The following is a 27,465-nucleotide window of genomic DNA, read 5'->3' on the forward strand; positions in this document are numbered from 1 at the left end:
GACAAAACTTTATGGATGAGCAACTTCTGTAATCAGTTGGAGCGACGTTTCGATATGTACAACCTCTTGTATCGTTGTCAAGCAAGTTACTTGAAGCTGTCTCAAAACGTCGCTCCAACTGATTAAAGAAGTTGCTCATCCATGAAGTTTTGTCCTTATCTGATTCACCAACTTCTAAACATGCCTCTCAAAGCAGCTAATCTATGTATATTCGTGCAAAAAGAGACAAAAATACATTATTTGCCATGAGACCAGTCACACATGACATATTCCACACAGTCATTAACAATCCATGTGACTGCATTTTTCTTAGTTTTTATTTCTTTAGAAATATTTCAAAGATACATGTTGTGTTCGAAGGGCATTTCTGAACACCCAACTCAAAGCGTTGAGGGTGGAGTTATTCTATATGCCTCGGTGCATAATCTCAAAGCTTTTTACACTGAATTCGGTCAAGCTTTTAGGTGCCGACATATACACCTGACAACCATAGTCAAGCAATAACACAGCTGACTTATCAGCACCCCACTTTGTTTTTAAAACACACGTTAATATGCAGACAGCCATAGCTTTACGCCCTTTGCACGTTCTTGAACTTTCTACCTCAAACAAGCCTGTACAACTGATCATGACTGTGCTACTGTACCTACTTTCTTCTGTGCTGGAATAAAAAATATGAACTACCTGAAAAGAGTTTTGCAAAATAACTGAAACATTAAAACGGTAAGAGCAACGATTTCCTATCGTTTGACGGTGGCCCTGGTACAATGTGACACTATCGTCAGGGATAAATACGTCAGTCAAAAGGCACCCATTTCCATTATAATGGTAGTAACCTATTCATAAACCATACACATATCGAACAGCGTGCATACAATATTTATGTATTCACGTATTACGTAACACATTACACGCTGCCTGTATCCGGTACAAAGAAACTACGCAGTATAAATCTCACTTGGACTTATCACCTGCTGACGCTGAGGTGAAGAGGAGTCTGTTTAGAACTTTGGACACGTACACATGCAGGTTGGTAGGATACACAGGTCTTGTAGCTATGTCCGTCTGTCAGTTATACACTGTGGTACTGAATGTTTGCTGAATTAAACAGTGGTCATAATTATCTTGCTATTCTATTAACTATACACCTGTGCAGCCAGGACTATTGTAATGATGGCAGTAGTATAGGGAATGGGGGTTCTGACTTTCAAAAAAAGTCTCTACAATGCCTTATTTACTAACTAAGGCTTTGGTTGGGCCCTTAGCTCTTGCTACTATTACCCCTACTACAAAAAAGTTGGCGGTTATACTGACCGCTATGTCACGATGAAACAGTTTAACGTGAACCCTTGCTACTATTACCCCTACTCTTAACGTGTGTTGGTAGGAGGTAACACTGTGCCGTACGGTACGATCAATAATTCTTCTCTTACAAACCCCCTACCCGGCCCATCCCTCAAGTAGTATAAGTTAGGTTCGTCGGCTTTCATATCCACTTTATCTATGTTGTAAGTTTTGACTGACCATATAGGATCGGTGGCCTGCTTACGGCTATCACCCTCGTGTTCCCCCGGCTGGTATAGATACCTCACTAGGGCCCTATCTGGTATCTGTTTCTCTTTCCCACGCAATGGAGCGGCCGACTCTGCAACTATTGATTTTAGTTTGATAGCGTCTGCTGGTTTCTTACCGGTGAGACGGGTGACTTCATGGTTGATTGCCGACACCACCTTGGGTAACCTCGTGACCCATTCAGTCGATCGTTTTCCAGGGGTGGCCATCTCCCTAGCATACTGATGGCCGAACAAGCGCTCAGCCAAAGTCCTATTAAATCTCTCAACTATGGCTTGGCTGCGATGGGCTCTGGCCGTGCCACGCCTGACCTTTGTATCATGTTTGGCTAGCAGTTGTGACACGGCACCCATGAACTAACGTCCGGGGTCAACTTGCAGCTCTGTTGGCCACGTCAGCGGGCTGCGTTTGTATATGCGTTCGAATCCTCTGGCTACCTGGGCCGAATCTTTCGTGGTCAAGGGTTCGGCTTCCTTGTAACGACTGGCTACGTCCACTACGGTTAAGGCATACTTGTACCTCTTGTCGTGGGGTAGGAACAGTAGGTCTGCCTGGTGAACGCTATTAGGTATGTTAATACCGAACCTCCTTCTAGGCACGTAGCGTGGTGCCGGCAAATCGATCTGCCACAGGGCTTGTTTTTTAAGCCACGCTTTGGCTTCCTCCGGGGGTACTCGCGCTATTTTAGCTAGCTTATCTACTGCGCTAGCTCCTTTCCAGTACCCACGCGGGCTGTAGTAAATAGCCTCAAATTTTTTCATGTCCATACGCGTATGTGTTTATCCCATCAATAGCTATCCAACGTTTCGTGTCCATAGGCGACAGGGACGTCTTGTTTATAGTCAGTCCGTATATCTTATGTCCATCACTTCTAAGTGTGTTCATTTTATGCCTAAAGGTACGGGTCTTGAACAGGGCTTCCTTGAATCTGGCGTGTTTGATGTGTTGTTTCACCACATACTTCTTAACCCCCTTAGCCTTCCGGATCTCACTATTGTCGGCTTTCAGTATGGAGTACATCTTAGGTCTCAAACCTATGTACTCGGCTATGGGCGTGCCAGCACACTCGTCCTTCATCTTACCTAGGACCTTTTTATTTACCGTACTGTGTATGGTATGGGTCTTAGGGTAGTCGCTGGTGTCGTATAAATCGAGGTGTTTTTTCATGTCCTCGTACACGTCCTCGGTTCGAATTTCTAACAGCAGGGAATCCGTGTCAGTGTACAGCACTTCACACCTGTCACCGTACTGTTTCTTGAGCTCGTTGTAGTAAAAGTCGTACATCAGGTGTTTGGATAAATCGAGGATGCTCATCCCCACGTAAACAGGCCGGTTGAATTTTATGTGGCTTTTCTTCATGTGTAGGGCAACCAGGTTGTCTGTGAATATCTTACTACGGTTGAATGCCGGACTGACTATCAATCTCCTGAGCTTGTCTTCCTCACTCGACCGAACCAGCTTCACGGTCACGCGTTTCCTCAGGTTCTCCATAGTCTTACCAAACACCGAGTTGTTCATGAGCTTGTAGAGATTTTTCTCAAAATCACTGGTGGCTTTTTTTCGTAGGTCTGTGTTCATTCTGATGTAGGGCTCCATCCATGGGCTCTGGTCGAACATGAGCACCCTGTGTATTTTGGTCAGCCTCATACCCAACGACAGGTACAGCTGTAGGTTGCGATAGTGAACGATGTACTTGGTCTTATTCATTAAGTTAGGAACGAGTTTTTCAACGTCTGTCACACGCCCACCTAACAAGTTATGTTGGTACTCAGACATCCAGTCTGGGTTAACCCTCATACGTTCGGGGGCCAGGGGGTAGCTGTTGTGTGATGTGTGTAATTCCTTGGTATACTCTAAGTCAACCTCGAAGATATACCCTTTGTTCGAATCTGGTGCAACCCCCATAACATCAACGTGGGGTACCCATTCGAATCCCCCTGTAGGTAGATACTGGCTCATGGCCCAGCCGTACAGGTTGTTTGCGTCGAGGTAGAGAATGTGATTGGTTGGCTTGTTAGGATCGTAACCTTTCACGTATTGATTATTTGCTTTCGCGTATCGTTTGGATGCCATGGAAATCCCACCTCGCAAGCCTTTCTCAATGAATAGGTGCATGTCGTAATCTGTGAGCAATTCCAAATTAACTCCGGTCTTTTTAAGCAAGGCGTCCCACGACAGACCTGGGCTGGTGTAATACCATGCGGGGTCGAGTTTATACTGCTTGAAACACGTTCGCCTAAACGTCTCAAACACGTCGGCTAACAGCAGTACATCTGTCCTCAAGTACAGGTCGTGATAATCACCCAGGTTCTTACAACCCAGTTTATTCCATACGTTAGTCGCGTGCGAGTAATCATCTCGTGAGACGGACGCCTCATTCAGCTTGCTATAAAAGCAGTCAATAGGGGGTAGTCTGGTCTCGGTGAACTTGACCCAACTATCCATGTACTCATAGGGGTACACACCCTTCCTCATAAGCAGGGGTCTAGTCTCGGCATCTGTGTATCGATCGGTGATAGGGAAGGTATTGTTGGCCTTGACCAGACTGTCGAGTGACGACAGGAGGAACTGAAACGAGTCAATGAACCTAAGTCCTTTTAAGCTGAAGGAGATGTATCTCTCCATGTTGTTGGGGATGCACGTTATATTACCATCGATTTTCGCGATGGCCTGCATGATCAAGTGTGAGTCGTACCCTCTCAAGTTGTGAAAGACAACGGGGATGTTTATTGTCTTAGGGTTGATTTTAAGCTTGAGGTTGCACGCGCTGTGAGCGGCGCCTCTATACTTACCAGTTATGTGGCAGTGATCTCTCACCGAATCACCGTTAAGTGGTGAGTCACACACGTGACAGTTAGTGCCACTAGCGTGAGCTAGCCTGTCAACTCGGGTCATACGCATGGGAGCGATTCTATACAATGCATTCCTAATAATTTTTTCTTCCTCCTGCAAACACTTTAGAAACCTTTCAGCCGCGTCAGGGTCCCTATACACTACCGGAGCTTTCGTTTCCCCGTCACAACGGACGACAATGTATCCAAACCCACAGGCTTTATGCTCTTGTGTGGGGGAAACCAAGGCTTCGAAGTCGGCGTATATGATATAAGGCACAGACATTTGGTTCTTGTGGTTACCGAATTTTAGGATATTATCACCTTCCTTAGGCATGTCGACTCGTATGGCCGTCTGCCCCACACCTTGACAATCCTCCCGGTGGGATTCTAATAAATCAGCTCGTGTGAAGCCATGTAGGCATCGTTCACAGAAGTGGGTCTTTCCTCTGTGTGCCGATTGGTCATACAACAGCCTGCTAAAGTGTTTTATCCATGTGTAGTGATACTTGTCACCTCGCTGGATCATGAATATATTGATAACTTGGCGATCCTTCACCCCGCTGACCCTGTGTACTATTGTTGTGTTACCTTCGTGCCCAAAGATATTTATAGCCAGATTATTCTGTTTTTCTACTTTAGTGATCTGGGATATGGGGGTGGGTTCATCTATACCATCCCAGTTGAGCCCATCGTCTTGGGGATAGCTAGAAAGCCTATCTGAATTAGTGCCAGCTGGAAATAAGGCTGACCTGATAGCTAACCTCAGGCAATCGTTTCCTCTATTCTTAACGTTTACTATGGCATGTTTGTTCCTATAGTAGGGGGGCAAGGCTAGGTATGACCCGCCTCTGAATGGCACGTAGTTAGCTATGTCTAGATAGACATTATCGATTTTATCTACAGCCCACCCGGACCCCAAGTGTGTGTAGCGTTCTAGGTTTTCTCGTATCTGCTGAAAACTGGTATCGATTGATGCGTCAATGGTCTCTGTATGTGTGACGACCTCTTGTTTACCTCGGAAGTAAGGCTGAACATATTTAGTGAGGTCCCCAACCTGCTTATCGAGCGACATTTTCACTGTGATCTGAAACTTGATACTTCCTAGGTTATTTAGTTCCTGGTTGACCTTATCAGCTATCAGAGGCTTGATATCTGTAATGTCTATGTTTCTATCAACGTGCATGTGCCAACCTCTCAAATAGTTGCCTACAGCGCGCTCAGTGCGCACGAACTGTAGGTCAATAGCTCTATTCTGTCGTAATAATTCTAAAAGTTGTGGTTTCCTCATACGGGAATATCCGCCTAAACCCAAATCGTGTGCCTCGGCTTTCAGTTGTTTTACAGTGGGACGTGCTACGGGCCCCACTGCAAAAATGACTTGGTTTCCAGAAACCTGGAATGTGTTGGTTTCCATTCCTGACAACAAAAGTAAATTGTTGACGCATGATTCGGTGGATATCACAATATTAAATGTGGCTTCAAACTAATGATACAAACGATACACTTTGTTCCTTCACATTCTTGTTTATTCATGATGTAATGAAGCATCATATTCCAACTACCATGCACACAAACTTCACAATAACCGTACTAAACATATAAATGGTGAAAGGACGAATGGCTATAAATGGCCTTTGTCCAGCTATGTGCGCGAGGCACACTTAGTCTGGTTTCTCTAGATTAGGATGAATGAGGCAAGTCCAGGTTTCGGTTGTCTGCTTTCTCCAATTAAGGATCAGACGCTTTCTTTATCTGAAAAGAAATAATAAAACTCTGATATCTATATACAAGAATAAAAGGTGAGTTGACTCTGCATAGGAACATTGCTTAAACTTTTATTATATATTAATTATAATTTATTGGATCATTGAGTTGTGTACGGGCTTGTATTCCTTTCAGTAAATATATTGTATAAAAATAAGTAAAATTAAAACCACTTTAGCAATAGCAGTAGTTCAGATATATATTATTAATTAAAAGGTAAATGATGCAATATATAAAAAAAAGGCTATAGACTGCCAACTCCTAGGAATGTGAAAGAGTATAAGCATTTAGGAAGATTAGTATAAGTCATTAAAACAATTGTCAGTTCCGTACTTACATGATGGTATTTCTTAATATCCAGAAAATACGTGAATTATACAATAAACTGAGGCAGTGCGTAAAGTTTAGCATTAAAAGCATTTATAGTTGTAATACTTTCACACTGAGTTCAAATACTTGACAATTAATCAGTGTCAGGTCATTAGTGTGTCGGGGTTCGTGTGTCGGCTTCATTGGGGCAGTCCCCACTTAACAGGTTCTATTATCAAAATTAGCTAGCTGTAAAAACAATGGAACTTACCTGAGTCAGGTGTTGACAGACGAAACCGGAAGTAATGACTCGGTAATCCATGGGCACGCGAAGTCGTGACATTTTATAAAAGCAACAGTTTAATGTACTGAAGTGGTCGTTTTCAGTCTTTGTCTTAAAATCACATCGTAATTGGGTCAGAGAAGGATTTCATGCCTGCCAATCGAAAAAGGATCAGGTATTTGTTATTACCCACAATGCCCCAACGCACACTTGCCGCCATTTTGTCACTTGATCCCAAGTTGTTTTGAGACGACTATTTTGAAAGCAGTTCTCAACCGGTATGTCCAGTAACGACAACAAGGAAGTCAACACAATGCAGTATTCCTACGTTTGCCCGTGTTATCTGATTCAAGAGACTGGCAATGAGATTTACAATAGAAGCTTTGGAGATTCGGTTACGTGAAAAATTGAGAACAGCAGCAGTCGTCGATCGCAGCGGGAGAAAAGGAACATTCCACGATCTGGTCAGGTACAGTGTTATTTTCTTGAAATAAGCAATAGCACATGTTATTCGCAATGTTTAACGTAAATAAGTAACTACCACAATACATATGAAAGTTTAGACTTGATGAACCTCTGTAAACAAATGCGTGTTGAATTCTTAGGAAGAGAGATGGCTTCCTTCACACAGTTAATTCAAGAACTCAATATTACTGTGATTTGGATCAGCTCACACACGATTAAAATGGTTCATTGTGTTAATGAATGAAAAATTATCGTTGCAAGAAGAAAATAAAATCACAAATATCTCTAGTCTATTATTGCTAATGTGCTTGTTACGACTCACAGTAACTTCAAACGTATTTATAAATACGAATATTTATTTAAGAAATCCTTTTCATATTGCTTTTGATATTTGCACCTTTGAAAACAATGTAGTTGGGGATAGAGTGTCATTTTGCATTTATAGGTTAGTGATTCTCTGACCAGATTTGGTGCATTGTTTGAGTGAAATTTCAAAAATGAAATTTCACAATGTTTTCAAACTAATGTTGAATATGTTTATATCATTGATTTATGAGATAATTTAGGTTTGCCATCTGATGTAAGTAGTGTTATGCTTATCATATCAAGATTTAACGAACCCTGAATGAAGAATTGTAGATTGTGTTAGGCCCACAGAAAAGGTTGCGAAGAGTTTTTGATATAAAGAATATATGGGTATACAATGATGGATTGCCAACCCAAAATAGTATATGAATTTGTTGACCTGGATTCTTTTCATCTAGCATAATCTACACTTTGCAAATTGATATTTATTCTTTTTATTCGACACTTTATTGTTATCAAGAGTGCAATATGACAAGTTCCTGTTTTTTAATCGATGCATTTCTACGTTTCCAGCTTAAAGGAGGGCAGTGTTGGAAATTCTGAATAAGGCAGCCAGGACCAACTCATTTTGACATACAAAAGGTATGTATAACCTGAACCGTCCAGTACATAATGTACATACAACATAACCAAATAATGTAAATCCTAGGAATCAGTAAAAATGAATGGCACAGTCACTATTGTTGTAACCTCCAACTGGAAACATGTTTCACTTATAGTTATGCATCATGCACATGTGTCTTTTCAGATGGGTTTGGATGAACAAGATGGATCTCTTAAGAAGGTGTGGGGAAAGCAGAGGACCACGGCTTGTACGAACGGCAAAAAGTTCAGAGTAAGTAAACGTATTCTAGTCATTGTACATCTTGCACAGATTAAAAATTTAAAGGAATCCTTTAAAATATCAAGTTAATTTGGATTCTTTCTATGTACATTCAAGGAATTTCAAAATGAACACTGTTTAAAAAGTGCAATTTATCCTTTGAAAGTTACAGCTTAAAAAGTTTTAAATAGCACATATTATGTTGCAGTGTATGCTTGTGACCCCATATTCATAGCTTGTCTGCCTGAATGACTGCATATTATTGGTTAAGAAAATATGTCTTTTCACAATAACGGATAAGTCCTAGTTCTATACACCTAATGTGCATTGTAAGTAACATTCAGAAAATAAATTATGGCTTTCAAAGGAGAATTTTTCATGTCTCTGCACTCTCATATATCAATAGGCTGTTCTGGGATTGAAACTTTTGATGCCAAATGCTCATTTTATGCTTTTTGAGCTCTTCGCTTTTTGGACATGGGGTTCAGTGTATTTCACCTCAAGCAATGTTTGACAGTTTTCTTTTCTCTAGCCATGGATATCGTTGACGAATCATTGTTTGTACTGATAGTTTGTTTTTCAGATTTCAGAAGCTGGAAAGCAGGAAGGCTGTGAAACGATTGATTGGCCGGAGGAGAAGAAGCACACAGTTCTTCCTCTCTTGGGGAATGAGCTAACATTTTTCAAACTAGGAAGCCAAGTGATATGGGCTGATCTACATTGATGTGTTCAAGCAAAATATTCTGTACTCACTGCTAATTATTCCCTTGCTTTTGTTTCATTTACTAACTTGAATATTCCGAATATTATTTGTGTACAAACAAATTGTTGAATATAAATAAACTTTTAATGAATTTGTGTTTTATTCTGTTATTTGCCATCCTGGAGCCTTTTACCATTATGCAATTGTATAAAATACCTGATTTGCTACATGTGAGACAACCTGTTTTACGGAGGACCGGGTAAAGGGCCGACACGAGCAAGTTTCAGTTCATGGAAACTAGGTATTAAACTAGGTTGGAAACTACAACACGGAAACCAGGTTGAAACCTACAGTAAACTCATACATGGAAACCAGGTTGAAACCTACAATAAACTCATACATGGAAACCAGGTTGAAACCTACAATAAACTCACACATGGAAACCAGGTTGAAACCTACAATAAACTCACACATGGAAACCAGGTTGAAACCTACAATAAACTCGTACATGGAAACCAGGTTGAAACCTACAATAAACTCGTACATGGAAACCAACTGGATCCCGCTTGGAGGAGTGGGTAATGAAACGAACTGGAAACCATCCTGAAATGGTGCAGTTTCAGTTGCATGGAAACCACAATGAAACTGTAGGAAACTCCCTGGAAACCAACTGGAAATGTTGGTTTCCATGGCGTTTCTTCTTGGTTTCAGTGTTCCGGAAACCAGCTTATTTTTGCTGTGGGGGGTATGTGATAACAATTCGACTAACCCGGCTCTCCCCAGTTTTGAATAACCCGTGTATCCAAGCTGTTTTGCTTGAGCTTTTAATTGTTTTATCGTAGGGGCTTCTAAACCTAGTAATCTCAACAATGCTGACTTCCGCATTCGAGAATACCCGATCACACCTCTCTGTTTTGCGACCCGCTTAAGCTCGCGTACAGTAGTCATAGTGTTTACACCTAACATAACCAATGTCTAATTGGAGTCTATCTTGAGCAGTCGCCTACGTTCTTTTATGTAGCCCTTTTTATTCTCGTAGATGAGTTGATGTCTGACTACGTTCGCTCCGTGAGCTTTACATAGACAGTAGTGCCCTTTAACCCCGATACCACACACAGAACACGTGTAGTTAGGACTTCCCATATTTAAACAACAGAACCTAGTCCTGCATTTCCTACCACAGGCCTCGGTCTTCCCCATAAGTATGTATTCGCATCGGTATGGAGCGGGTCTCATGTTTACTTATATGGGTATTTCATTTAATTGCTTCGCAACCAACGCAGTAGCTGCTATACCCAACACTATGAAGCCCAGTTCACGATTCATTTGCCCCTTGGATGGTGTGTAGTACTGAGCGAGTGTGGGTTTATTGAGCGGTTCCAATCGTTTACCAGTTAGTAGGTAGTATTCTTTCATTGCTTCATCGACATCGTTGAATGTTTGAACGGCATGGTTTTCACGCTTGAGTTGTTCGTTAATAAAATCGATCCTCTGGAGGCGTTTTTTAGCGTACTCGGCCTGTGCCTTTTGTAAGTTCTCAGTAGCGAGATCGTGCCGCTTCCTTTCTTCCTGTATTTCAGCCGCGTGGTCATCTCGTAGTTTCGAGAAGAGGAAATTACTCCCGGAAAATGCCAGGGCATTCACTAACGCCCCACCGACCATCATAGCTATCGTGGCCATCCTATATTTATTTCATTATATTTTCAGGTATTATCCCTTGTTTTAATAGGATGTCTTTTGTAGCCATCGCCATACCAAGGTTCATTATGAGCATACCCATATCCTGCAGGTTGAAATCTAGCTTGATAGTTGGTTGTTTAAGCACCATTTTAGTCAACCGAGCGTACCCTACGGCTAGACTGGCGACCACTGTGGCGTGGTATGCGTCGTTGACGAACGTTTTCCCCTCAGACATTATGTATATGATATAAAAATATTAAAATTATAACATGATATGCGGGTCGACAGTGGGGGGTACCCCCACACCCTCACTGTGGGAAACCCTGGGGGGTGTGGGGGATACCCCCACGTATAACCATGTTATAACCACGGCAGCACCTACAGCCAACAACAGTCGGGGGTTGATAATTTTATGTTGGTTACACCACCGTTTTTTACCGGCAGCTACTCTCTTAGGATTCTTCTGCCTGGTTACTGTGGGGGGTTCCTGTGAAGGGGTCACTTCCCCCACTGGTTCCTGTGAAGGGGTCACTTCCCTCACCTCGGGAGGGGTCTCCTGTGCAGCATCCATCTATACTATTATTATTATTTTTTCTCTGAAATTGACAATGCTTTGCCGTGATAATCGCCGCCGTCACTGGAGCCAACAACATGCCATATTTGTGGTACAGCTCGCAGCTGATAGAGCTCACGGCATGTTCGATAAAAGGGTCTTTCTCGAGGTCTTCCCACAAGTAAAGTCGGCGTCTTGGTGGAATGGGAAGGAAGTATGACACAATACCGGTGTATATCTGGGTCATAGCCGATCCTATTGTCTTTGTCATTTCTGCTCCGAGCCGTGACTCGTATCTAGCGTACAGCTTATCGATTTCTTCGGCTGACATTTTATGAATTTTATCCGGAGTGTAGTCTCCAAAGTAATGTTTGGCTTTGCCGCCAACAGCCAACGCCACCAGTTTCTCTCGCTTGTCATCATCCACTACCCCAGGTACCAACAATTGTTCGAGCAATTCCTCACACTCCATCTTATAATATAACAAGTAAGATTTAGTTTTAACTATATAATACCCGATGCAGACAAAACACAGAGAAATGAAGGTTAAGTTGCACACGACAAACACTTCAAATATCATAGCTATACTTAGTATTTGCTTAGCTTTAGCTTAGCTTTGCTTAGCTTTGCTAAGCTTTGCTTAGCTTTAGCACACCCTATATGCTACTGGTTGGTCGGTCTTGAGCACGAGCTTAGCGTGTTTAGTTTCAGCAAGCTGTTTCTTCACCCGTTCCCGTTCTAATTTGCTCATCACATCGTTCTCTCTCAAACACTCCTCGAACGAATCCCTGTCCTTGCAGTGAAATAAGGCCACCCATCGCGTCTGCTCCCTGAGGTCTTTCAACACCGAGTTGAACTTCTGCGTTAGCACCCAGACGCTGTGATTTGCATGCCGGCCGGAGAAGGCCAGGTACGATAGCATGTCTCTCTTTTTTGTTATCTCGCGATTAGCGCTGCAGTCGTCCAGTATGAACAGCGTCGGTTCCCCTTTAAATTTCTCGTGAAGAGCTTTCAACTAGTCCTGCAGGCGTGTTCCAGGGTCGATTTTGTGTACGTCCAGGTCCGTCATCACCCAAGGTCGCGCGTACGTTTTATTCATGCTCAGAGTAGGGCACATGATAACGATGTTATCGAACACATCCTTGTAGTAACCCTCCAACATATCCAACACGAAAATGGTCTTCCCACAGCCAGTCTGCCCGCACACTATGGCGCAGTGTGGGTCAGTGGGGAGGTGGAGGTCAGTAGATGGCTTGCACGAATCTCCCATTGTCTATACTAAGTTGCGCGTCCATAATAACGTACAGATATAATTTCAACTTACCAGCGGGTTGAGCCTTCTTAGTAATCTGGATGGTTATCCCTTCGCTGCCGTTATCTATACGGCGCCCGCTACCGTGCAGTTTGTCATCATCCGTGGATCGCATGTCCAACCATAGGGCGTACTTGGTGGTCAGGTATTCACCGATCTGCACGGAGCCGAGGTCCAGGTCCTTTGTTATGTAATCCCCCACTGGTAGCTTTTTTATCTCATCCCACTGCTGGTGTGGTCTCATACCATGACTGAACAGCTGGTTGGGCACGCCCTCGATGGTCACTTCCACCTTTTCAATCTCGGGGTTGAAAAACTTCTCGCTGTCCCTCCGGAATGGCTCGTAATCCTCCACGGGGACGACCAGGATACCTTTCATCGATCGCGCCGGCACGTTCAGGTTGATATTCCACACAGTGTCGCTCTTATCTCGCACGACTGATCTATGCCTCAGTACGCGATCGTACAGGATAGCCATCTTCCCAGAGTACTGGCTTCGAACCTGCCTGGCCAGCTCCGGGCTAGTGACCATGTCGAACTCCAGAGAGATGTTGTCTATGGCATAACTGGCCTCATCACCGTTCGGCGTACGCACTACTTTGCTCTAGTCGTTAAACGTGAGCTCGTATTCGAGCCTATCGCCCAGCGCGGCCTGGTAAAACGGCGCGTGTCCCGTGAGCAACTCGAAGTCGAGCGGCACGCAGAATCGATTCCCGTATGCTCGAGCGATGGCCTTTTCACCGTCCGATAGCTTGTCTAGCTGGTCTAGATGATAGCTCGACCCACGTTCCGCACTAGCTCGCGTTTGTCGTTGTCGGATGTCAACGTGATATTGAACGCCAGTCGAACAGTGCCTGGTACAATGAGGTCATTCTCACCAAGGTTTGGAAATCTAACCAGCAGAGTTTGATTCTGGTCTATCTTGCTGGGATTGTTGGTGATGGTCACCGACTGGCGCACCGCTCTGGCTCCTAATGGCTCTCTCAATCTTCTGAAAGGATCTAATTTTCTGCCGTACATTGTTATATATAAATGAAATATATTTTTAATACTAAATAATGGCTGAAGACATACCTATGATGGAGATGTGGGATGATACTATGGATGATACAGGGGCCGAGCAGGAGACCTCATTCTCGCTAGGTGACGCACTCATGAAGGAGGACGCCGTCGACGATTATTACAACGCAGTTGAAAATAAATCCAAACTCAAGCCGTTGGGAAGGGACTATTCCAGGTTTACCCTCGATAGCAATGGCACGCTGCGTTTGAAGGCTCACCCGGAGATCGATCTCGTGAATAAACCGCTTGCTTTATCAACACTGGGCAGTTGACATGGGAGTGACTTGATCCGCGATGAACTAGGTTTCATAGATTACGGTGGCGCGCGACCTAAGCTTCCTCCAAAGGTCCGTCAAGATCTGCAAGCTTATGATATTAAAAAGGTGTTGGCCGACTACGAGAACAAGCCCTTCCCGGGTTTCGAACTTACCTTTCGGGAACTGCGGGGGTTGGACCTGTTGATGCAAACCATTCGTGGTCAGCTCTGGAAAAGCACGGCCAAAGTGAGTGAGATAGACGGCCACATCGACTATGAAAAGGGCAAACTCGGTGAAACTGAGGACGAGTCTATGAAAGCCACCATCGAGGAACGAATACGTAATTTGGAAGAGGAAAGGCAGGTCTGGTTGGAGACAGCGTCCGGCTACAAAGAAAAGCTTCGATCCCAGACCAACCGTGTGCGGGAAACCATCAATCAAGTCCTCTACCGAGACACCACGTTAGCAGACAGGATTCGGATATTGTTCCGGGAGCAAGGGATCACCATCGCCAGCATTCTGACTGCATTGGGTTTCATCATATCAACCCTGGTGGTGTCACTGACAGGGGGTACTGTGGGGGGAACTCCCACACCCCCCCCGGCGGTGGTGTTAAAGACTGGATAAAAAAAACTCGGGGAAGGCCTAGCTAAACTGGCTGGTAAAGCTGCCGAAGCCCTTCCCGGCATCCTGGGTAGCATCGTCTCGTGGTTGTTGGGTGCTCTGGCTAAAACTGCCACGTGGCTCAGTCAAAACCTGTGGGCAGCCATCGTCGCCGTGGTGGGTCTGGTGTACGTAGCGGCTAAGAAATTTTTAACCAAATAAGCCCCAAAGCTACCCCACCAACCACCAGGGCCGTTTTACTATCAATATGCTTCTGATTGGAGGCCTGAATATGAGGGGCCACCTCCTGTGGTGTTGGTTGAACTTTAGACTCCGGGGGCGGCGCCACTATACCCGTTTCACGTGGTGGGATGTGTGGGATATAGGGGGTGTTAATATCGGGGTTGATACCCAACTTTTGATCCGCCGTGGCTATGACTATTTTGTTGTTATAACCCACCACTTTTTTTACTCTCAGTTGCATATCACTCGGAGCCATGTACAGCCCCACGGCGAACACGTAGTTGACTTTCGATCTGGCGTATTCTAACACGTTTTGGTAGCGTTCGATGGCCCGCGGGAGATCAACTGGAGAATTGATAGCATCCTCAACGTTGACAACGAACTGTTTCTGAGCGTGGTAAGCAGTTCCCTTACCGAGGATGTTGGAACGCGTCATCGACTGCGCACCCAACAGTGCCCACACGTACGTTCGAATCGAGTCGTTCAATCTGACTACCCCGGCATTAGTAAACCCTTTCGACGTGTCCAGCATGAACATTTTCCACCCGTCTGCGGTTGACTGCTCCACTTTCTGGACTGTGAAAGCAACACCACCTTTAAAGTTCATACGATCATCCCTCCATTCATTACTCGACAAAGCAAAGTCCTGGCGTAGTATATCTCGTTTCAGTAAATCATCACTGACTTCTTTCACTGGTCGCCCCCCATCATAAGGAATACCCAACCCGTGGTTCGGGCCCGGCCGAATTCATTGCAAATACGTTCGTAGGCCCGTCTATCGTACGGGTTGTTTGTTGCGTCCCACGCTTTGTCCTGTGGGAGGGGGGCGCTGATCTCTTTAAGGATATGTCTGACCTGGTAGTACACGTGGAACTTGAACACAGACTGACTCAGCGGTCCACGCCGAGTGTCGGTCAATGTCACACCACACCCCGTTGTAGCGCACCACACGGCAAAGTTGAATTGATTCTGCCAGAACTGCATAGGGTTGTTGAACCAAGCGTGGACTGCCTCATTGTTAGTCACCGAAAGCTTATACTTATCGAACACATCTAAAAGCTGGGCATTGAAATACAACCCAGGAGCAACCACGATCTTCATGGGGGAGAAATCTACGTCCAGTTTAAGGTAAAACATTTGAAACTCTTATATAATGAGTATATATACTCTAACATGTACATAACACTTCCAGGAATAACGAGCGGTGAGGCCGTTCAGCTGACGCACGCGATCGATAACACGTCAGGCCAACTAGAAGTCGCACTCTGCGATATCACCTACCTACCGCAATGGACTAACATCAACGCCAGCAACAATAAGCTGTTCGTCAGTGGAACTCGCAGTCAGATAACTGACGGCTACTACAGCGTGTGCTCTCTAAACGACGAGGTCTTCAAACCCCTGGGAGCCGAACTCAAGATGCACAACTCAAACGGTACAGTGGTGTTAATCAACAATGGAAGAAACCCCTTGAGGCTCGGCCGACCATTAGCGAGGATATAAGAGATTAACCCAGGGCAACATACCTGAGCTGATAATATCGTGTTAGATATAAATCATAATCCTGTAAATATAGGATACCTCAGCTTAACGCTTCACGTAAAATGACCAGCGCACAAGGGCCCGGAGTGAAAAAATGCATCAATATCGGGATCTCCGACCTCGGAGACACGCACGGTTTCGACGCTCCCGGAGTAGATGGTAAATCGTACGCCTTTCAACTGAAAAACAACATTTACAAACGCGTTGAAGTCACCTCCGGTGGAACCCTAAGTGATATAGTAGATACCACAAGAGCAACAGTCAACACTAAGTACGCCCTTGTCAACACCGGTAATAACTGGATAATATACCCATCGTTCGGGGGTAAACTGTTCGACTTAGACGATGTTGAGAGCACTACCGTCGCCTGAAACAAGCCATATATGCTCGTCTTCACCGAAGATGACAAGTGGGTGTTGTTACCCGATAACGACTGGTTTCTCAATATTAGGCTCGGCTCCCCCTACGTGTTCACGGATAACAAAGACAACCACCTAAACAAAGTCGTGAACAATGGAACCCTGCTCGTGGCTTACGTCCCAACTCAGAGACGTAGCGTAGTCGTCAGCCCACTCGACACTATGGCAGCCCACATGCTATCGAGTAAACCGGCCATACAAAACGTGACATTGCAGTTGGTGTCTGAATTCGAAGGCATGGTCAGTATACTAGAGAGTCTACCGGCAAACTCAACACTGATCATCAAAGTCTACCTAGGGGAACCATCGGGGAATGATGTCGAGATCGTGAAGGGAATCAAACTCGGGTGGGGGAAACGACACGAGTATCAAGTTTGCAACGTTTACGTGCGGGTGGGTGTCGGCTCCAACACCAGTCTGCAGGGGGTCAACGTGATCGTGGAAAACAAAATATCACTAACCAAGATCTTCCTACCTGACAACATACACTTCATGGGTATGAAGTTCACCCCTGAACTATTATCAGAAAACCAGTTGGAAATTATATCGTAATAGTATAATAATGACCAGTCATCGTCCCAACACTACGCTTAACGACCTAGGAGATACAGAGGGATTCGATCAGCCTGGTGAGGAAGACACCTTATATATCCTGCACTTCAAAGACAACGTGTACAGACGGGTGTCGTTATCAGATTTTAAAGAGCCCAAATGGCTGATCAACTTAACACTCGCCTCACCTTATATCACAATGGACGCAGATGCGTGGATCTCTAAGATTAGGAACAACGGTATCTGGGTCGGGGATTTCATTCCGGAGCTAAATAAATTAGCAGCCAATACAGGTTTTTATATCGCAAAAAATAATTTAATATCTGAAGTAGACAATAAATTAACATTTGTCCACAATGGTATTTGGCCCCCTTGGTATTTTAATGGAATATTCTCCCCCTCCACACTCATCATAGAAGTCTTCTTTGCGTATTCAGACGACAAGGTAAACACCTCAAGAGGACACCAAATTTTACCCGGGTTGACAATACGCTGGCAAACCGAACACTTACGCAAATATTGTCGTATTGTTATACAACGGAATCCCCCCCCTAAAACCCTCATGGAAATAGGCCCCCTGGGTTCTATAAACCACTTAATAAGCCTCAGTGGGGTTTCTATTATAACAAAAAATCCTATTAGCCTCTCACCTATTACCATGAATAATAATGGGTTCCGCTTGAGGCAGTTATGTGATGTGAAACGCCAACTAGAACAAGACCGTGACACGCGGAAAGCACTATGTAAAAAGTACCATAGAGCTTTCAATATCGTGGACGGGGCTGACACTACCCTTATGGTAACGAGCATGGGACTAGGGGCGGCAGGCGTTGGGTTGTTAGCTACCATCGTGGCTGCACCTATAGTGCTAGGTATTGAAATAACAGCTGGGGTGGCAGGGTTGGCAGGGTTGGCGCTTAAGTTAGTATCACGCAGACTTCATCGTAAGGCATTGAAACACGACGAGATCAGGATTCTGGCCGAAGCAAAGCTCAACACAGTAAGTGGGCGTATTTCCACGGCACTCTCTGATAGTAAGATCTCAGAAGAGGAGTTTCGTTCAATCCTCTCTGAACTCACAAAATATAACGGAATGAAACAAGATATTCGGTCCAAATCTCGTAAGTCTGCTATCAGTGAGGACGAGAAAAAAAAGTACATAGAACAGGGGATACAAAAAGCCCAACAAGCCTTTATTATGAACACCAAAGAGATCATAGGCGGTTCACGTTAAACTGTTTCATCGATATAAACGTGACATAGGCACCCAACTGTAGTAGGGGTAATAGTAGCAAGAGCTAAGGGCCCAACCAAAGCCTTAGTTAGTAAATACGGCTTTGTAGAGACTTTTTTTGAAAGTGATCCAGAACCCCCATTCCCTATACTACTATGGCTTAAAAACGAATGTAGTAAACATTACTTATTATATTTTCCAGTGTTAGTATACGGAGTGTTGCGTACTTCGGAGCTCTCACAATCCTCAAAGTCTATCTAGTTAAATCTTCATTTCGGTTTGGAATAACAACAGATAATTTTGAAAATATATTTAGAGATTAAAAATTCGTATTCACCAGATACGTTGCACAAGTTGACCGCGTAGTGAGATCGATCTTGGTCTGGACACCTAACAACACAGCAGGAGAGATAACACACTGTCTAAGAAATGCCAATGGTCTAGTCGCAACACTTGTGGGCGTACTTTTATCTCGTCTTGTACAGCAATGTCGGCTACCCAATGGTCAAAACATATCACGTTCCGTAGGTATATTTACCACACGCGTCATTAGTAACATCATATCGCCAAGAGTTATCTCCCTTGTTTGCATTGTTTGTAAACAAACGCCATATGACGACGTATTTTGGTATTGGAACCATACACATACTCTCCAGAAATCCATGCATCACAAAACAACAGTTACAATCTACCCACAGTGTACGAATTTCACTCTATTCGTGGTCTATTGTCAGGGCGTCACTTCTGCGCAGCTCAAATTCAAATTGTGTCAGTCACTGGCCACAAGAGTCTCTCTCTATGAAATCCCTCCCCACTTTCTTTCCCTTAACCATCACCCGTTACACCACACCCCACATCTCTCTCTCGAGCTCTCTCGAGCTATCACTCTAACCTCGATACCCAAGTTGATAAATGTTTCATTTTAACAGTGTTGCAGTTGCTTACGCTGTTCTCTGCAATTAACGATATAAAGTTAGGCAATGGATGACAGTGTGGATTTCGAACGTTTGATTGTACTGCAATAGAGTTTCGAAAGTGGAATGTGTGCAAGAGGTGACGTGACCGTTCAATCGAATAAAAGAAATCACCATTTCAGCTACCGTTGCGCTTAATTTGTTGACATGTTGTCCTATATTTCAGTCTTCAACCATTTCCATGGTAGTAGACCATACATTTCCAGCTGCACGCAATAGTGTGCACCAAAAATATTCACAAAAGTTACGCCAACACAACCGGCAGCCATTTTGATTGTCTCATTCTTTCACTGCATATTTGTAGCATTTAGTGAGGGTGCGAGTCGAGATACGTTCGTTACCATGTGTTCGGGGAGTTTGACATGGAGATTTATCGTGTGTCCGAGTTAAAATCTCCAAATCAAAAATCGCAAAGACATGCCATGATATCTCCCAACACACAGTAGTTATACTTGCTTACCATGCATGTTTTTTAAATTACTGCGTATATGTACGATACAGCATTACGCTGAATGTGAATGATTGACTCATGTCAGTGCAAATGTCCTATTTTCCATGTGCCAGCTGTATACTATGAATGGTATATCATCAATCCAACCCATTGTATGCACGTTGGCACCATGACATACTCACAATCATTAGACACAATAATATACATGAATAATAATACCAAAACTACGACAGGGAAGAGTATACTGACCAGTCCGGTTTCACGACGGACTAAGATTTGCCACAAACGGTCACAGCACTCACTTGATTCTGTCCTCTTACAGCCTATTAATAAGACCATTCACTCAGCTCATTTCACACTTGTAAGTCACTTTTGCTGTTTCGCTGCACAGCAATATTCCACCAGTCTGTAAATAATCGAGTTTGGACCAGACCTTACAGAGATCAACAGAAGGACTAGTAGTACTGTTTGCACCACGCAACTGGGGTGCAATGACGTATGTCAAACAAGACAGCAAGCCTGATTACTCGATTCCTTAAGTCTCCTCTGAAGACAACCAATTCTAAACCGGATCTTCACGGGTCAATTTCACACTCACACAAGGTAATTTCCAGTAAATAGATGGGATTTTAACACCATAATCCACACCACGATGGTGGTAAATAAGAACGGTACCATCAGCGAAGCGCGCAACTGAAGCCGTGTGTTACGACGCAAATTGTAATAACGCGGTAAAATATAGTAAACTGCTACAAACTATAATAACACCGCGGTAAATAATAATGCATTATTACAATTTGAGTCGTAACACTGTGTCTATAACTAAAATTAATTTCAGTGATATATCTGTCAGCAACCTGCCACATATAAGTAAAATTGCTCAAAATGAGAATTATGATCGTCTCTGTTTAGCCGGCTTACTTTTCTCAAAACATAAGTCCGCCCATCACTAGCTACAGTAATAAACCTTGGCGAGACGTTGGTATACATCTTGAAAGCTAATGCGGCCTCCGTCTATTTATAAGACCCGCAAACCCAAATATCTTCTAGTATCTACGTTGACATAAACAACTTCCGATTCAAGGACGGTCCCGTAAACAACTATACAGCAAATATAAACTTGACAGTGTTATGCCATGTTTGTAGCATTATATTAAAGATATCTTATTACAGACAAACCAGTTGAACACATTGAACCGCGTATCATTATGATATTCTCGTGTTCAAATGATTTGGATTTGTAATGGCTTCTTCTGGTGCCCTCCTAGACGAAGGACTTTAACTGCAGTTTCCAGGTGATTAGTCCTACAACCAGTTGTGTTTTCTGTTGCCAGGATGAAGACGTACTGTAGCAAATGTGACTTGTCCTTTAAAGACGACAGCGCCCTCTATGACCACACACTACGGGCATGTAAGACGTGCATGTACTGTACATTCAAGTTCAAAGATGTTGACGAGATCAGGAAACATATGAAAGTTAACCATATGCAGATATCTTGTTCCCAGTGTCAGAAGAGATTTTTCCTCCAAGGAGGTCTTGACGCACACATAAACCACAAACATAATCCAAATGAGAAAAAGAGACCGGGTGGCCAACGGAGAAGAAGACCTCGACCTAAAAACGATTTGCCAAAGAAATCATCGAATTTTTTCTCTGAAATGGAGGAACATGATTCTGTGGAACAATATCTTAAAGATATTGTACAGCCAGATCAAACAGTTCTCGAAACATACAAGGAGGTTATTGATCGTCTCAAGCTGCTTCTGCAGAGGAAGACACAATGTACAGTTTCCGGAGTTTTCAAGGTATATGTTGCATAGGAAGTAGAAAAGCTTTTCGCATACTACAACACGTGTAAAAGTTTCCACTAACGGCCGCTGGAGTCTTAACAAAACGTATAGAACTCCTGCAAACAAAATCTGAGTCCACTAAATATGGCGCAATCACATTCTGAATCCCACAACCTCCACCATCAATTAAAGCTCTCTTGCTTGGGGTCCCATTTCCCATAACCAGTGATAAGCCGATTATGTCCCAACACGTTACTATTTTCTGAAATGTTATTGCAGTTCTTTACTTGTCTCTGTAGCTGTATTCACGTTTGTTTCAGGGAGGATCATTTGGTAAAGGAACAACTATCAAAGCTAAATCTGACATTGACGCTGTTGTGTTCATCAACGATTACAAAAGCGTCTCCGACTTAAAGAATGATATGGAAAAAGTAGTGGAAGACCTAAAACATGCCATTGAACATGACGAAGAGCGGGACGTGGTGGCCACGAATGTCAGAACAACACGTTACAGCATTCAGTTTAGTCTGCAAGACGGCAGGGTAGACGTTGATCTACTTCCTGCAGTTGATGTGCTGGCCGGAGGTAAGCATATGTAAACTGTTAACCGTACAGGTCGTAAAAGGCGACTAACAGTCTTGCAGACTTAGTTGACACATATCGTATCCCAGGGTAGGTCGATGTTCATGCTGTTGATCATTAGAATGTCTGTTCAGACTCGATTATTACAGACCGCCGCCATGTAGTGCGGCGTAAAACTAAACTCACTCACTACAAGTCATGCGCAGCTCATATTACATGTTACGTTTACAGAATAAGGGTAGGTGAGTATCAAGACATGTGGCGAGATTGAGATAGGCATAATTACATGAATTGTTTCATCAAAGAACAAGTATAAGGTCCGTTAGTTTACTGAGGGAGACAGCTACAAAATCATGCATCAACACCGCGAATGTTTGTCTTGACTGTTAAACATGAAGACTTACCCATGCTGCGTGGACAGGATCTTGAAGCTGACGAGAATCCGTACAAAAAGCGATATATTGATGGGTCAAATGATTGTCCTGCCGAAACTCTGTCTCAAAGATGAACAAAAATCCGCAAAAACATCGAGGACAGGCTTTCAAAGGCACTATTAGAGACACACAGAATTAATTCCAAGTGTATACTAAGAGAGAGAGAGGATTAGTGTTACTTCGTCTAATCTAAGAAAAGAACAATGGTTAAATCCATGAAAAAATGCTCTTCTGACAAAATTTTCTCTGACTTTTATCTTGGTAACCCCCAAGAACGCAAAATCTGCAATAAATGCATCAGAAACTTCAGTAAACAATATGTAAGAAACATTTTCTGTGTTTGAGATAGGTAGAAGTCCGTTACGATCAAACTTAGAAACATAAGTTCATAAAAAATGCAATTTGAAATTACAGTTGCTTGTCAAAGTGACCTCCCCTTTCATGTTTACTGAAAGAGATTGTTTAGGGCACACCTCACACACCCTTCCAGATGACGTAATCATGAGGACGTAACTGATTCTAATATTTTCTCTATTCGTACATGATGTAAAGGGTTCAAAGTAAATAATGAACCTTCAGACAAGTGTCAGCCCCCAATACATTGTAAAAATTGCCAGCTTGAATATCTGGACGCAATGTTTTTGAAAGATCAAAATGGGGGTGTCCTTGAAAAAGAGCCCCTGTCTGAATCTAAATCAAGCAATCCAAATCATTGGCTGTTGATTATGACGAGAATGCATCCAATACAATTCTGAACATATTTTACATGGTATTATTTGAGGACATACCATTATGCAGGACATATCAAATGACATATCGTTTTCATTTCCTGCCATCATATTACAAATAGTAGCGGGCCTTTTTTACCCACACTTGGTTCCACCGCTATGTGATAGTGATTCAAAAACACATCATGGTCATTATACAATCATATCCATGCAAAAGGACACTGGACGTGAATGGGGCAATGATTTCTATTCAGAGGGCTTTGAGGCGTGTATTTTCTATCGTACATGGAAGACACTTTAATTGATATGTTATCAGTTGTATTTTATTGTTTGAAGGATCCAAGGCGTCGGTGGATGTATGGAAGCAGATCAAATTAGTAGAGCGTGCTGTACAGCCCTACTATTCTGCTAGCTTTGCACCCCAACAGGTCGCCTTTGTGAAAAAATGTCCTTCAAGAGTAAAGGACCTAATTCGCCTGGTGAAACACTGGAAAAGAGTAGGTCATGTATTCTTGCAATAAATGTGTGTTCACTGACAATGTACCACGACTCATCAGTTACTGCCGATGTAGCAAATTTTAACGCAATTCCCCCAATTGCGGGGGAAGATAGTAAAGATACATTGTAATCAAGATTTGTTGAGCGTATTCATGTACGTCCACGTATTTTTTTCGCAGACTGACCATGTCGATATCAGGTCCTACTGTATTGAGCTCATGGTGATCAACCTTTGGCAGAAATGGGGTACACCAGAAACATTTGACACGAAGGACCGGCTGCGGGAGATATTTCAGCAACTCTCATCTATGCGCAAAATAGGCATCACATGGCCTGACGAATATGACATCCAAAAGTTTGGTGGAAAACCGTAAGAGTCTATACATAATATATTTAAGACATTTAAAGAGCAATACACGTCTGAAACCGAATAGGGTGAAACACCATTTACAATGGTACACAATAACATTACTTTCGTTAGGCTTATAACGGACACAGGCACACATACATATATACACACACAGACACAGACACACATACAGACAAACACTCACACACACAGACACTAACACCGACACGGACAGACGTACAGACAGACACAGGCACCATATATATCTATCTCTATATGTACGAGTATATATCTATATCTATACATATATAGAAGCGAGGATGAATTTCTGGGACTATTTATTTAAAACCCTACGGTCTATAAAGGTATCAGGCTGACAGGGTAGGAAAGCTGTAACATAAAACCTGGGTTGGTTGATGCTAATCTATTGAGGAGTATGTTTAGTGTTTGTCGATATTTAGCATCGTGGCATAAAGCAAACGAAAAGAGTCCATAGCAGATTTCTCCTGTTTGTGAAAGTCTGTTTGACATTTGCTATTTTGGGTACGGCCACCAGCATTATTTGTTCAAACATTGACCAGTTTCTGCTGTTTTTTCTATGTTGCGGGAAAAGTGTAAGCAAACATCATATAATAAGTACGATAAGCATATATTTATGCTACCTTTCCTATGTTTTCATAACCGAAGACTCAGCCCATACGTCATGGACCCTGCAAACCCATTCATGAACACAGCACCAACTTCTGCTCAGGCGAAGGATGTCGAAGGAAAGGCTCGAATTGTTTACCGATTACTGAAGCAGTGAATCACTCTTCTCCACGAAAGACTACATGTACTGATGCACATAAAGGCGAGTTTGTCTTACACAGAGATCCTCTTCTTGTGGTTCACATATAGTTTACTCTTTTTATAACCTTTTACTTCCTTCCAAACGCACGTTTGTCACGTGTCTTATGATAATGAACTTCAAAGCAGTATTTCATGTAAGCTCATGACTGCAGATAGACAGTTGACAATAGAATTAAATCATTGAAATGTATCGGTTACAAAATATGCATTCATTGTTGGACTTCTGCAAATTCGTCTAGCTCGTTTCAATTGTCATGTGTTTGAATTGTGTGTAGTAATACTGCATTGATAACATTTACGGTTTCATAGAATTTGTGACTGAGTCATGCACGCTAATAATGGTTAGGAATACGCTTGTTACTAATGGTTAGGAATACACACAATACTTTGTATGATTTTGTTTGTTTCTTGTTTAACGCCACACTCTGTAATTTACCAACTATAAGCCCGACCACCCGATCCCGTTAGATGCCTCTAACAACAAGTATGGGTTGCAGAAGATCAGTTCTATCTGGGATCTTCACGGGTATGCCAGTTGAAAAATATACAGCGACAATTCACGTAAGATGCCTATTTTGATTAGACTTTGTCTTGGCCTTAGTTCACTCCAAGGGCCTATATAGAAGGATATAAATAAATTATGTCTTTGTTCTGACATAATTAGTATGAAGAAACGTTTGAAATAACCCGGATCGTCAATATGAAACTATTAACTTTTATTATTCACACAATTAGTATTTTCAAGCAAATGCTGACCCGTACGCAATACAGATGGAGTATTGCTGAGTGCGGCGTAAACCTAAAGTCGCTCACTCATCCACACACTCAACCACTTACTTTGTTTCTTCACAAGCAGTTCAGTGCTCGTTTTATGACTTTGCAAAGGCCATATAGCTAACAAACTGATTGCAGTACGTTATAAACTGTCGTCAACAAGCAAAATAGACACAACCCGATAGCGTGTTTGAGATTGCACTGTATATGCCTGTATTTGACATTTTGGCGTATAGCTGGTTGATATTTTGAAATAAAATATACTGTGAATAAAACGTTAGGCGCCACCCAATATAGTTTGATAAAGTAGGTTGTCTCACAGGAAACCTTTCAGAGAAGAACCCAACTATCATAGTTTAGTACGTTTAGTTTAAAAATATAACCATTATGGAAATTGTTTTTTACTTTAAAGAGGATGTATGCACTTTTGGAAAGCATGCATTTTATTTTCCTCAAAAGGTTACCTTCTTTTGAAAAGTGAAAATCAGAAATAACTGTTGCATGGTCACATGGTTGTGACTTTTAACAAGTTTAGAAGTGTTGTATAAGCAGAATAGAAATAGTTAGTGTACTTTATAGCAGTGTCATCATATCTTTAACAATATTTCCTTTAACTGTAAATACAAATGATTATATCCTTAAATCAGTTACCAGGTGAAACTTCTCTAAATATGGAATTTTCTTCCAAACTTTAGCCTAACATTTCCACAGTTTCACATCTTAGTTTTACAATAGACTTTTAATATTTATGAAATAACTTTTTTATTCTCGGTTTATTCTACATATGTGGTTGATGTTGTTGAGGTATGCTCACCGCCCCCTGTGTCCAATGTATACCCCTGTGTACACATTATATCGACGACAGCCCATTGATATGTGTGAGCGTATCTGCTATTATGTGACATTTGTCGACCTAACTCAAGAATTTTTACTTATCATGATTTTGCATTGTATTCTCAGCTTGTGATACTTTAATAAACTATTTCTGTCTACCATATAGGTTAAGGAGCAATGTGTCTCTTATCTCAATTCAATATACAATGAAGTTGTATTATTCCAAATAAAGGTGGTTTGACAAACATCTGTACACAGTTTTGTTCCTATATAATGAGTGATGCCTGATGGTATATGTCAGTGATGAGTGGTATAATTGTCAATATACTTATATCAGTTTTTACACAAAGGGGTTAAAGGTGACTCTCCCGGCGTTGTCTACAAAAACACGTGCCTCGTCTGTATTTGCAGGTGGGTAATGTGATCAAAAGTAGTGAACAGTCAAACTGAGTCAAACGACTGTCACAACACGACAAGCGGTTCAAACCAACACATAATACACTTCTAAAACATAGGTGAATAATTGCTATTTTGCTGTACTATATCTTCACTATACTGACACAACAGATGTCTCCTGTAGTTATCAATGAAGCTGAAACAAGATCGATAATGTTTTTGTTCATTT

At 42.6% G+C, this 27,465-nt stretch overlaps 1 protein-coding gene across 1 annotated transcript; it reads left to right on the forward strand.

Annotated features, from left to right (window-relative positions):
* Positions 1-923: 923 nt before the first annotated feature.
* Positions 924-25,622, forward strand: LOC137291814 (2'-5'-oligoadenylate synthase 1-like). The gene is made up of 6 exons (XM_067823350.1): positions 924-1,029; positions 21,336-21,807; positions 22,113-22,377; positions 23,873-24,033; positions 24,214-24,404; positions 25,071-25,622. The coding sequence occupies exons 2-6, from the start codon at positions 21,337-21,339 to the stop codon at positions 25,186-25,188; spliced, it is 1,206 nt and encodes a 401-aa protein (XP_067679451.1). The 5' UTR covers positions 924-1,029; position 21,336; the 3' UTR covers positions 25,189-25,622.
* The last annotated feature ends 1,843 nt before the right edge of the window (positions 25,623-27,465 follow it).

This window comes from Haliotis asinina, chromosome 7, assembly GCF_037392515.1.
Source record: "Haliotis asinina isolate JCU_RB_2024 chromosome 7, JCU_Hal_asi_v2, whole genome shotgun sequence".
NCBI classification, from domain to species: Eukaryota; Metazoa; Mollusca; class Gastropoda; order Lepetellida; family Haliotidae; genus Haliotis; species Haliotis asinina.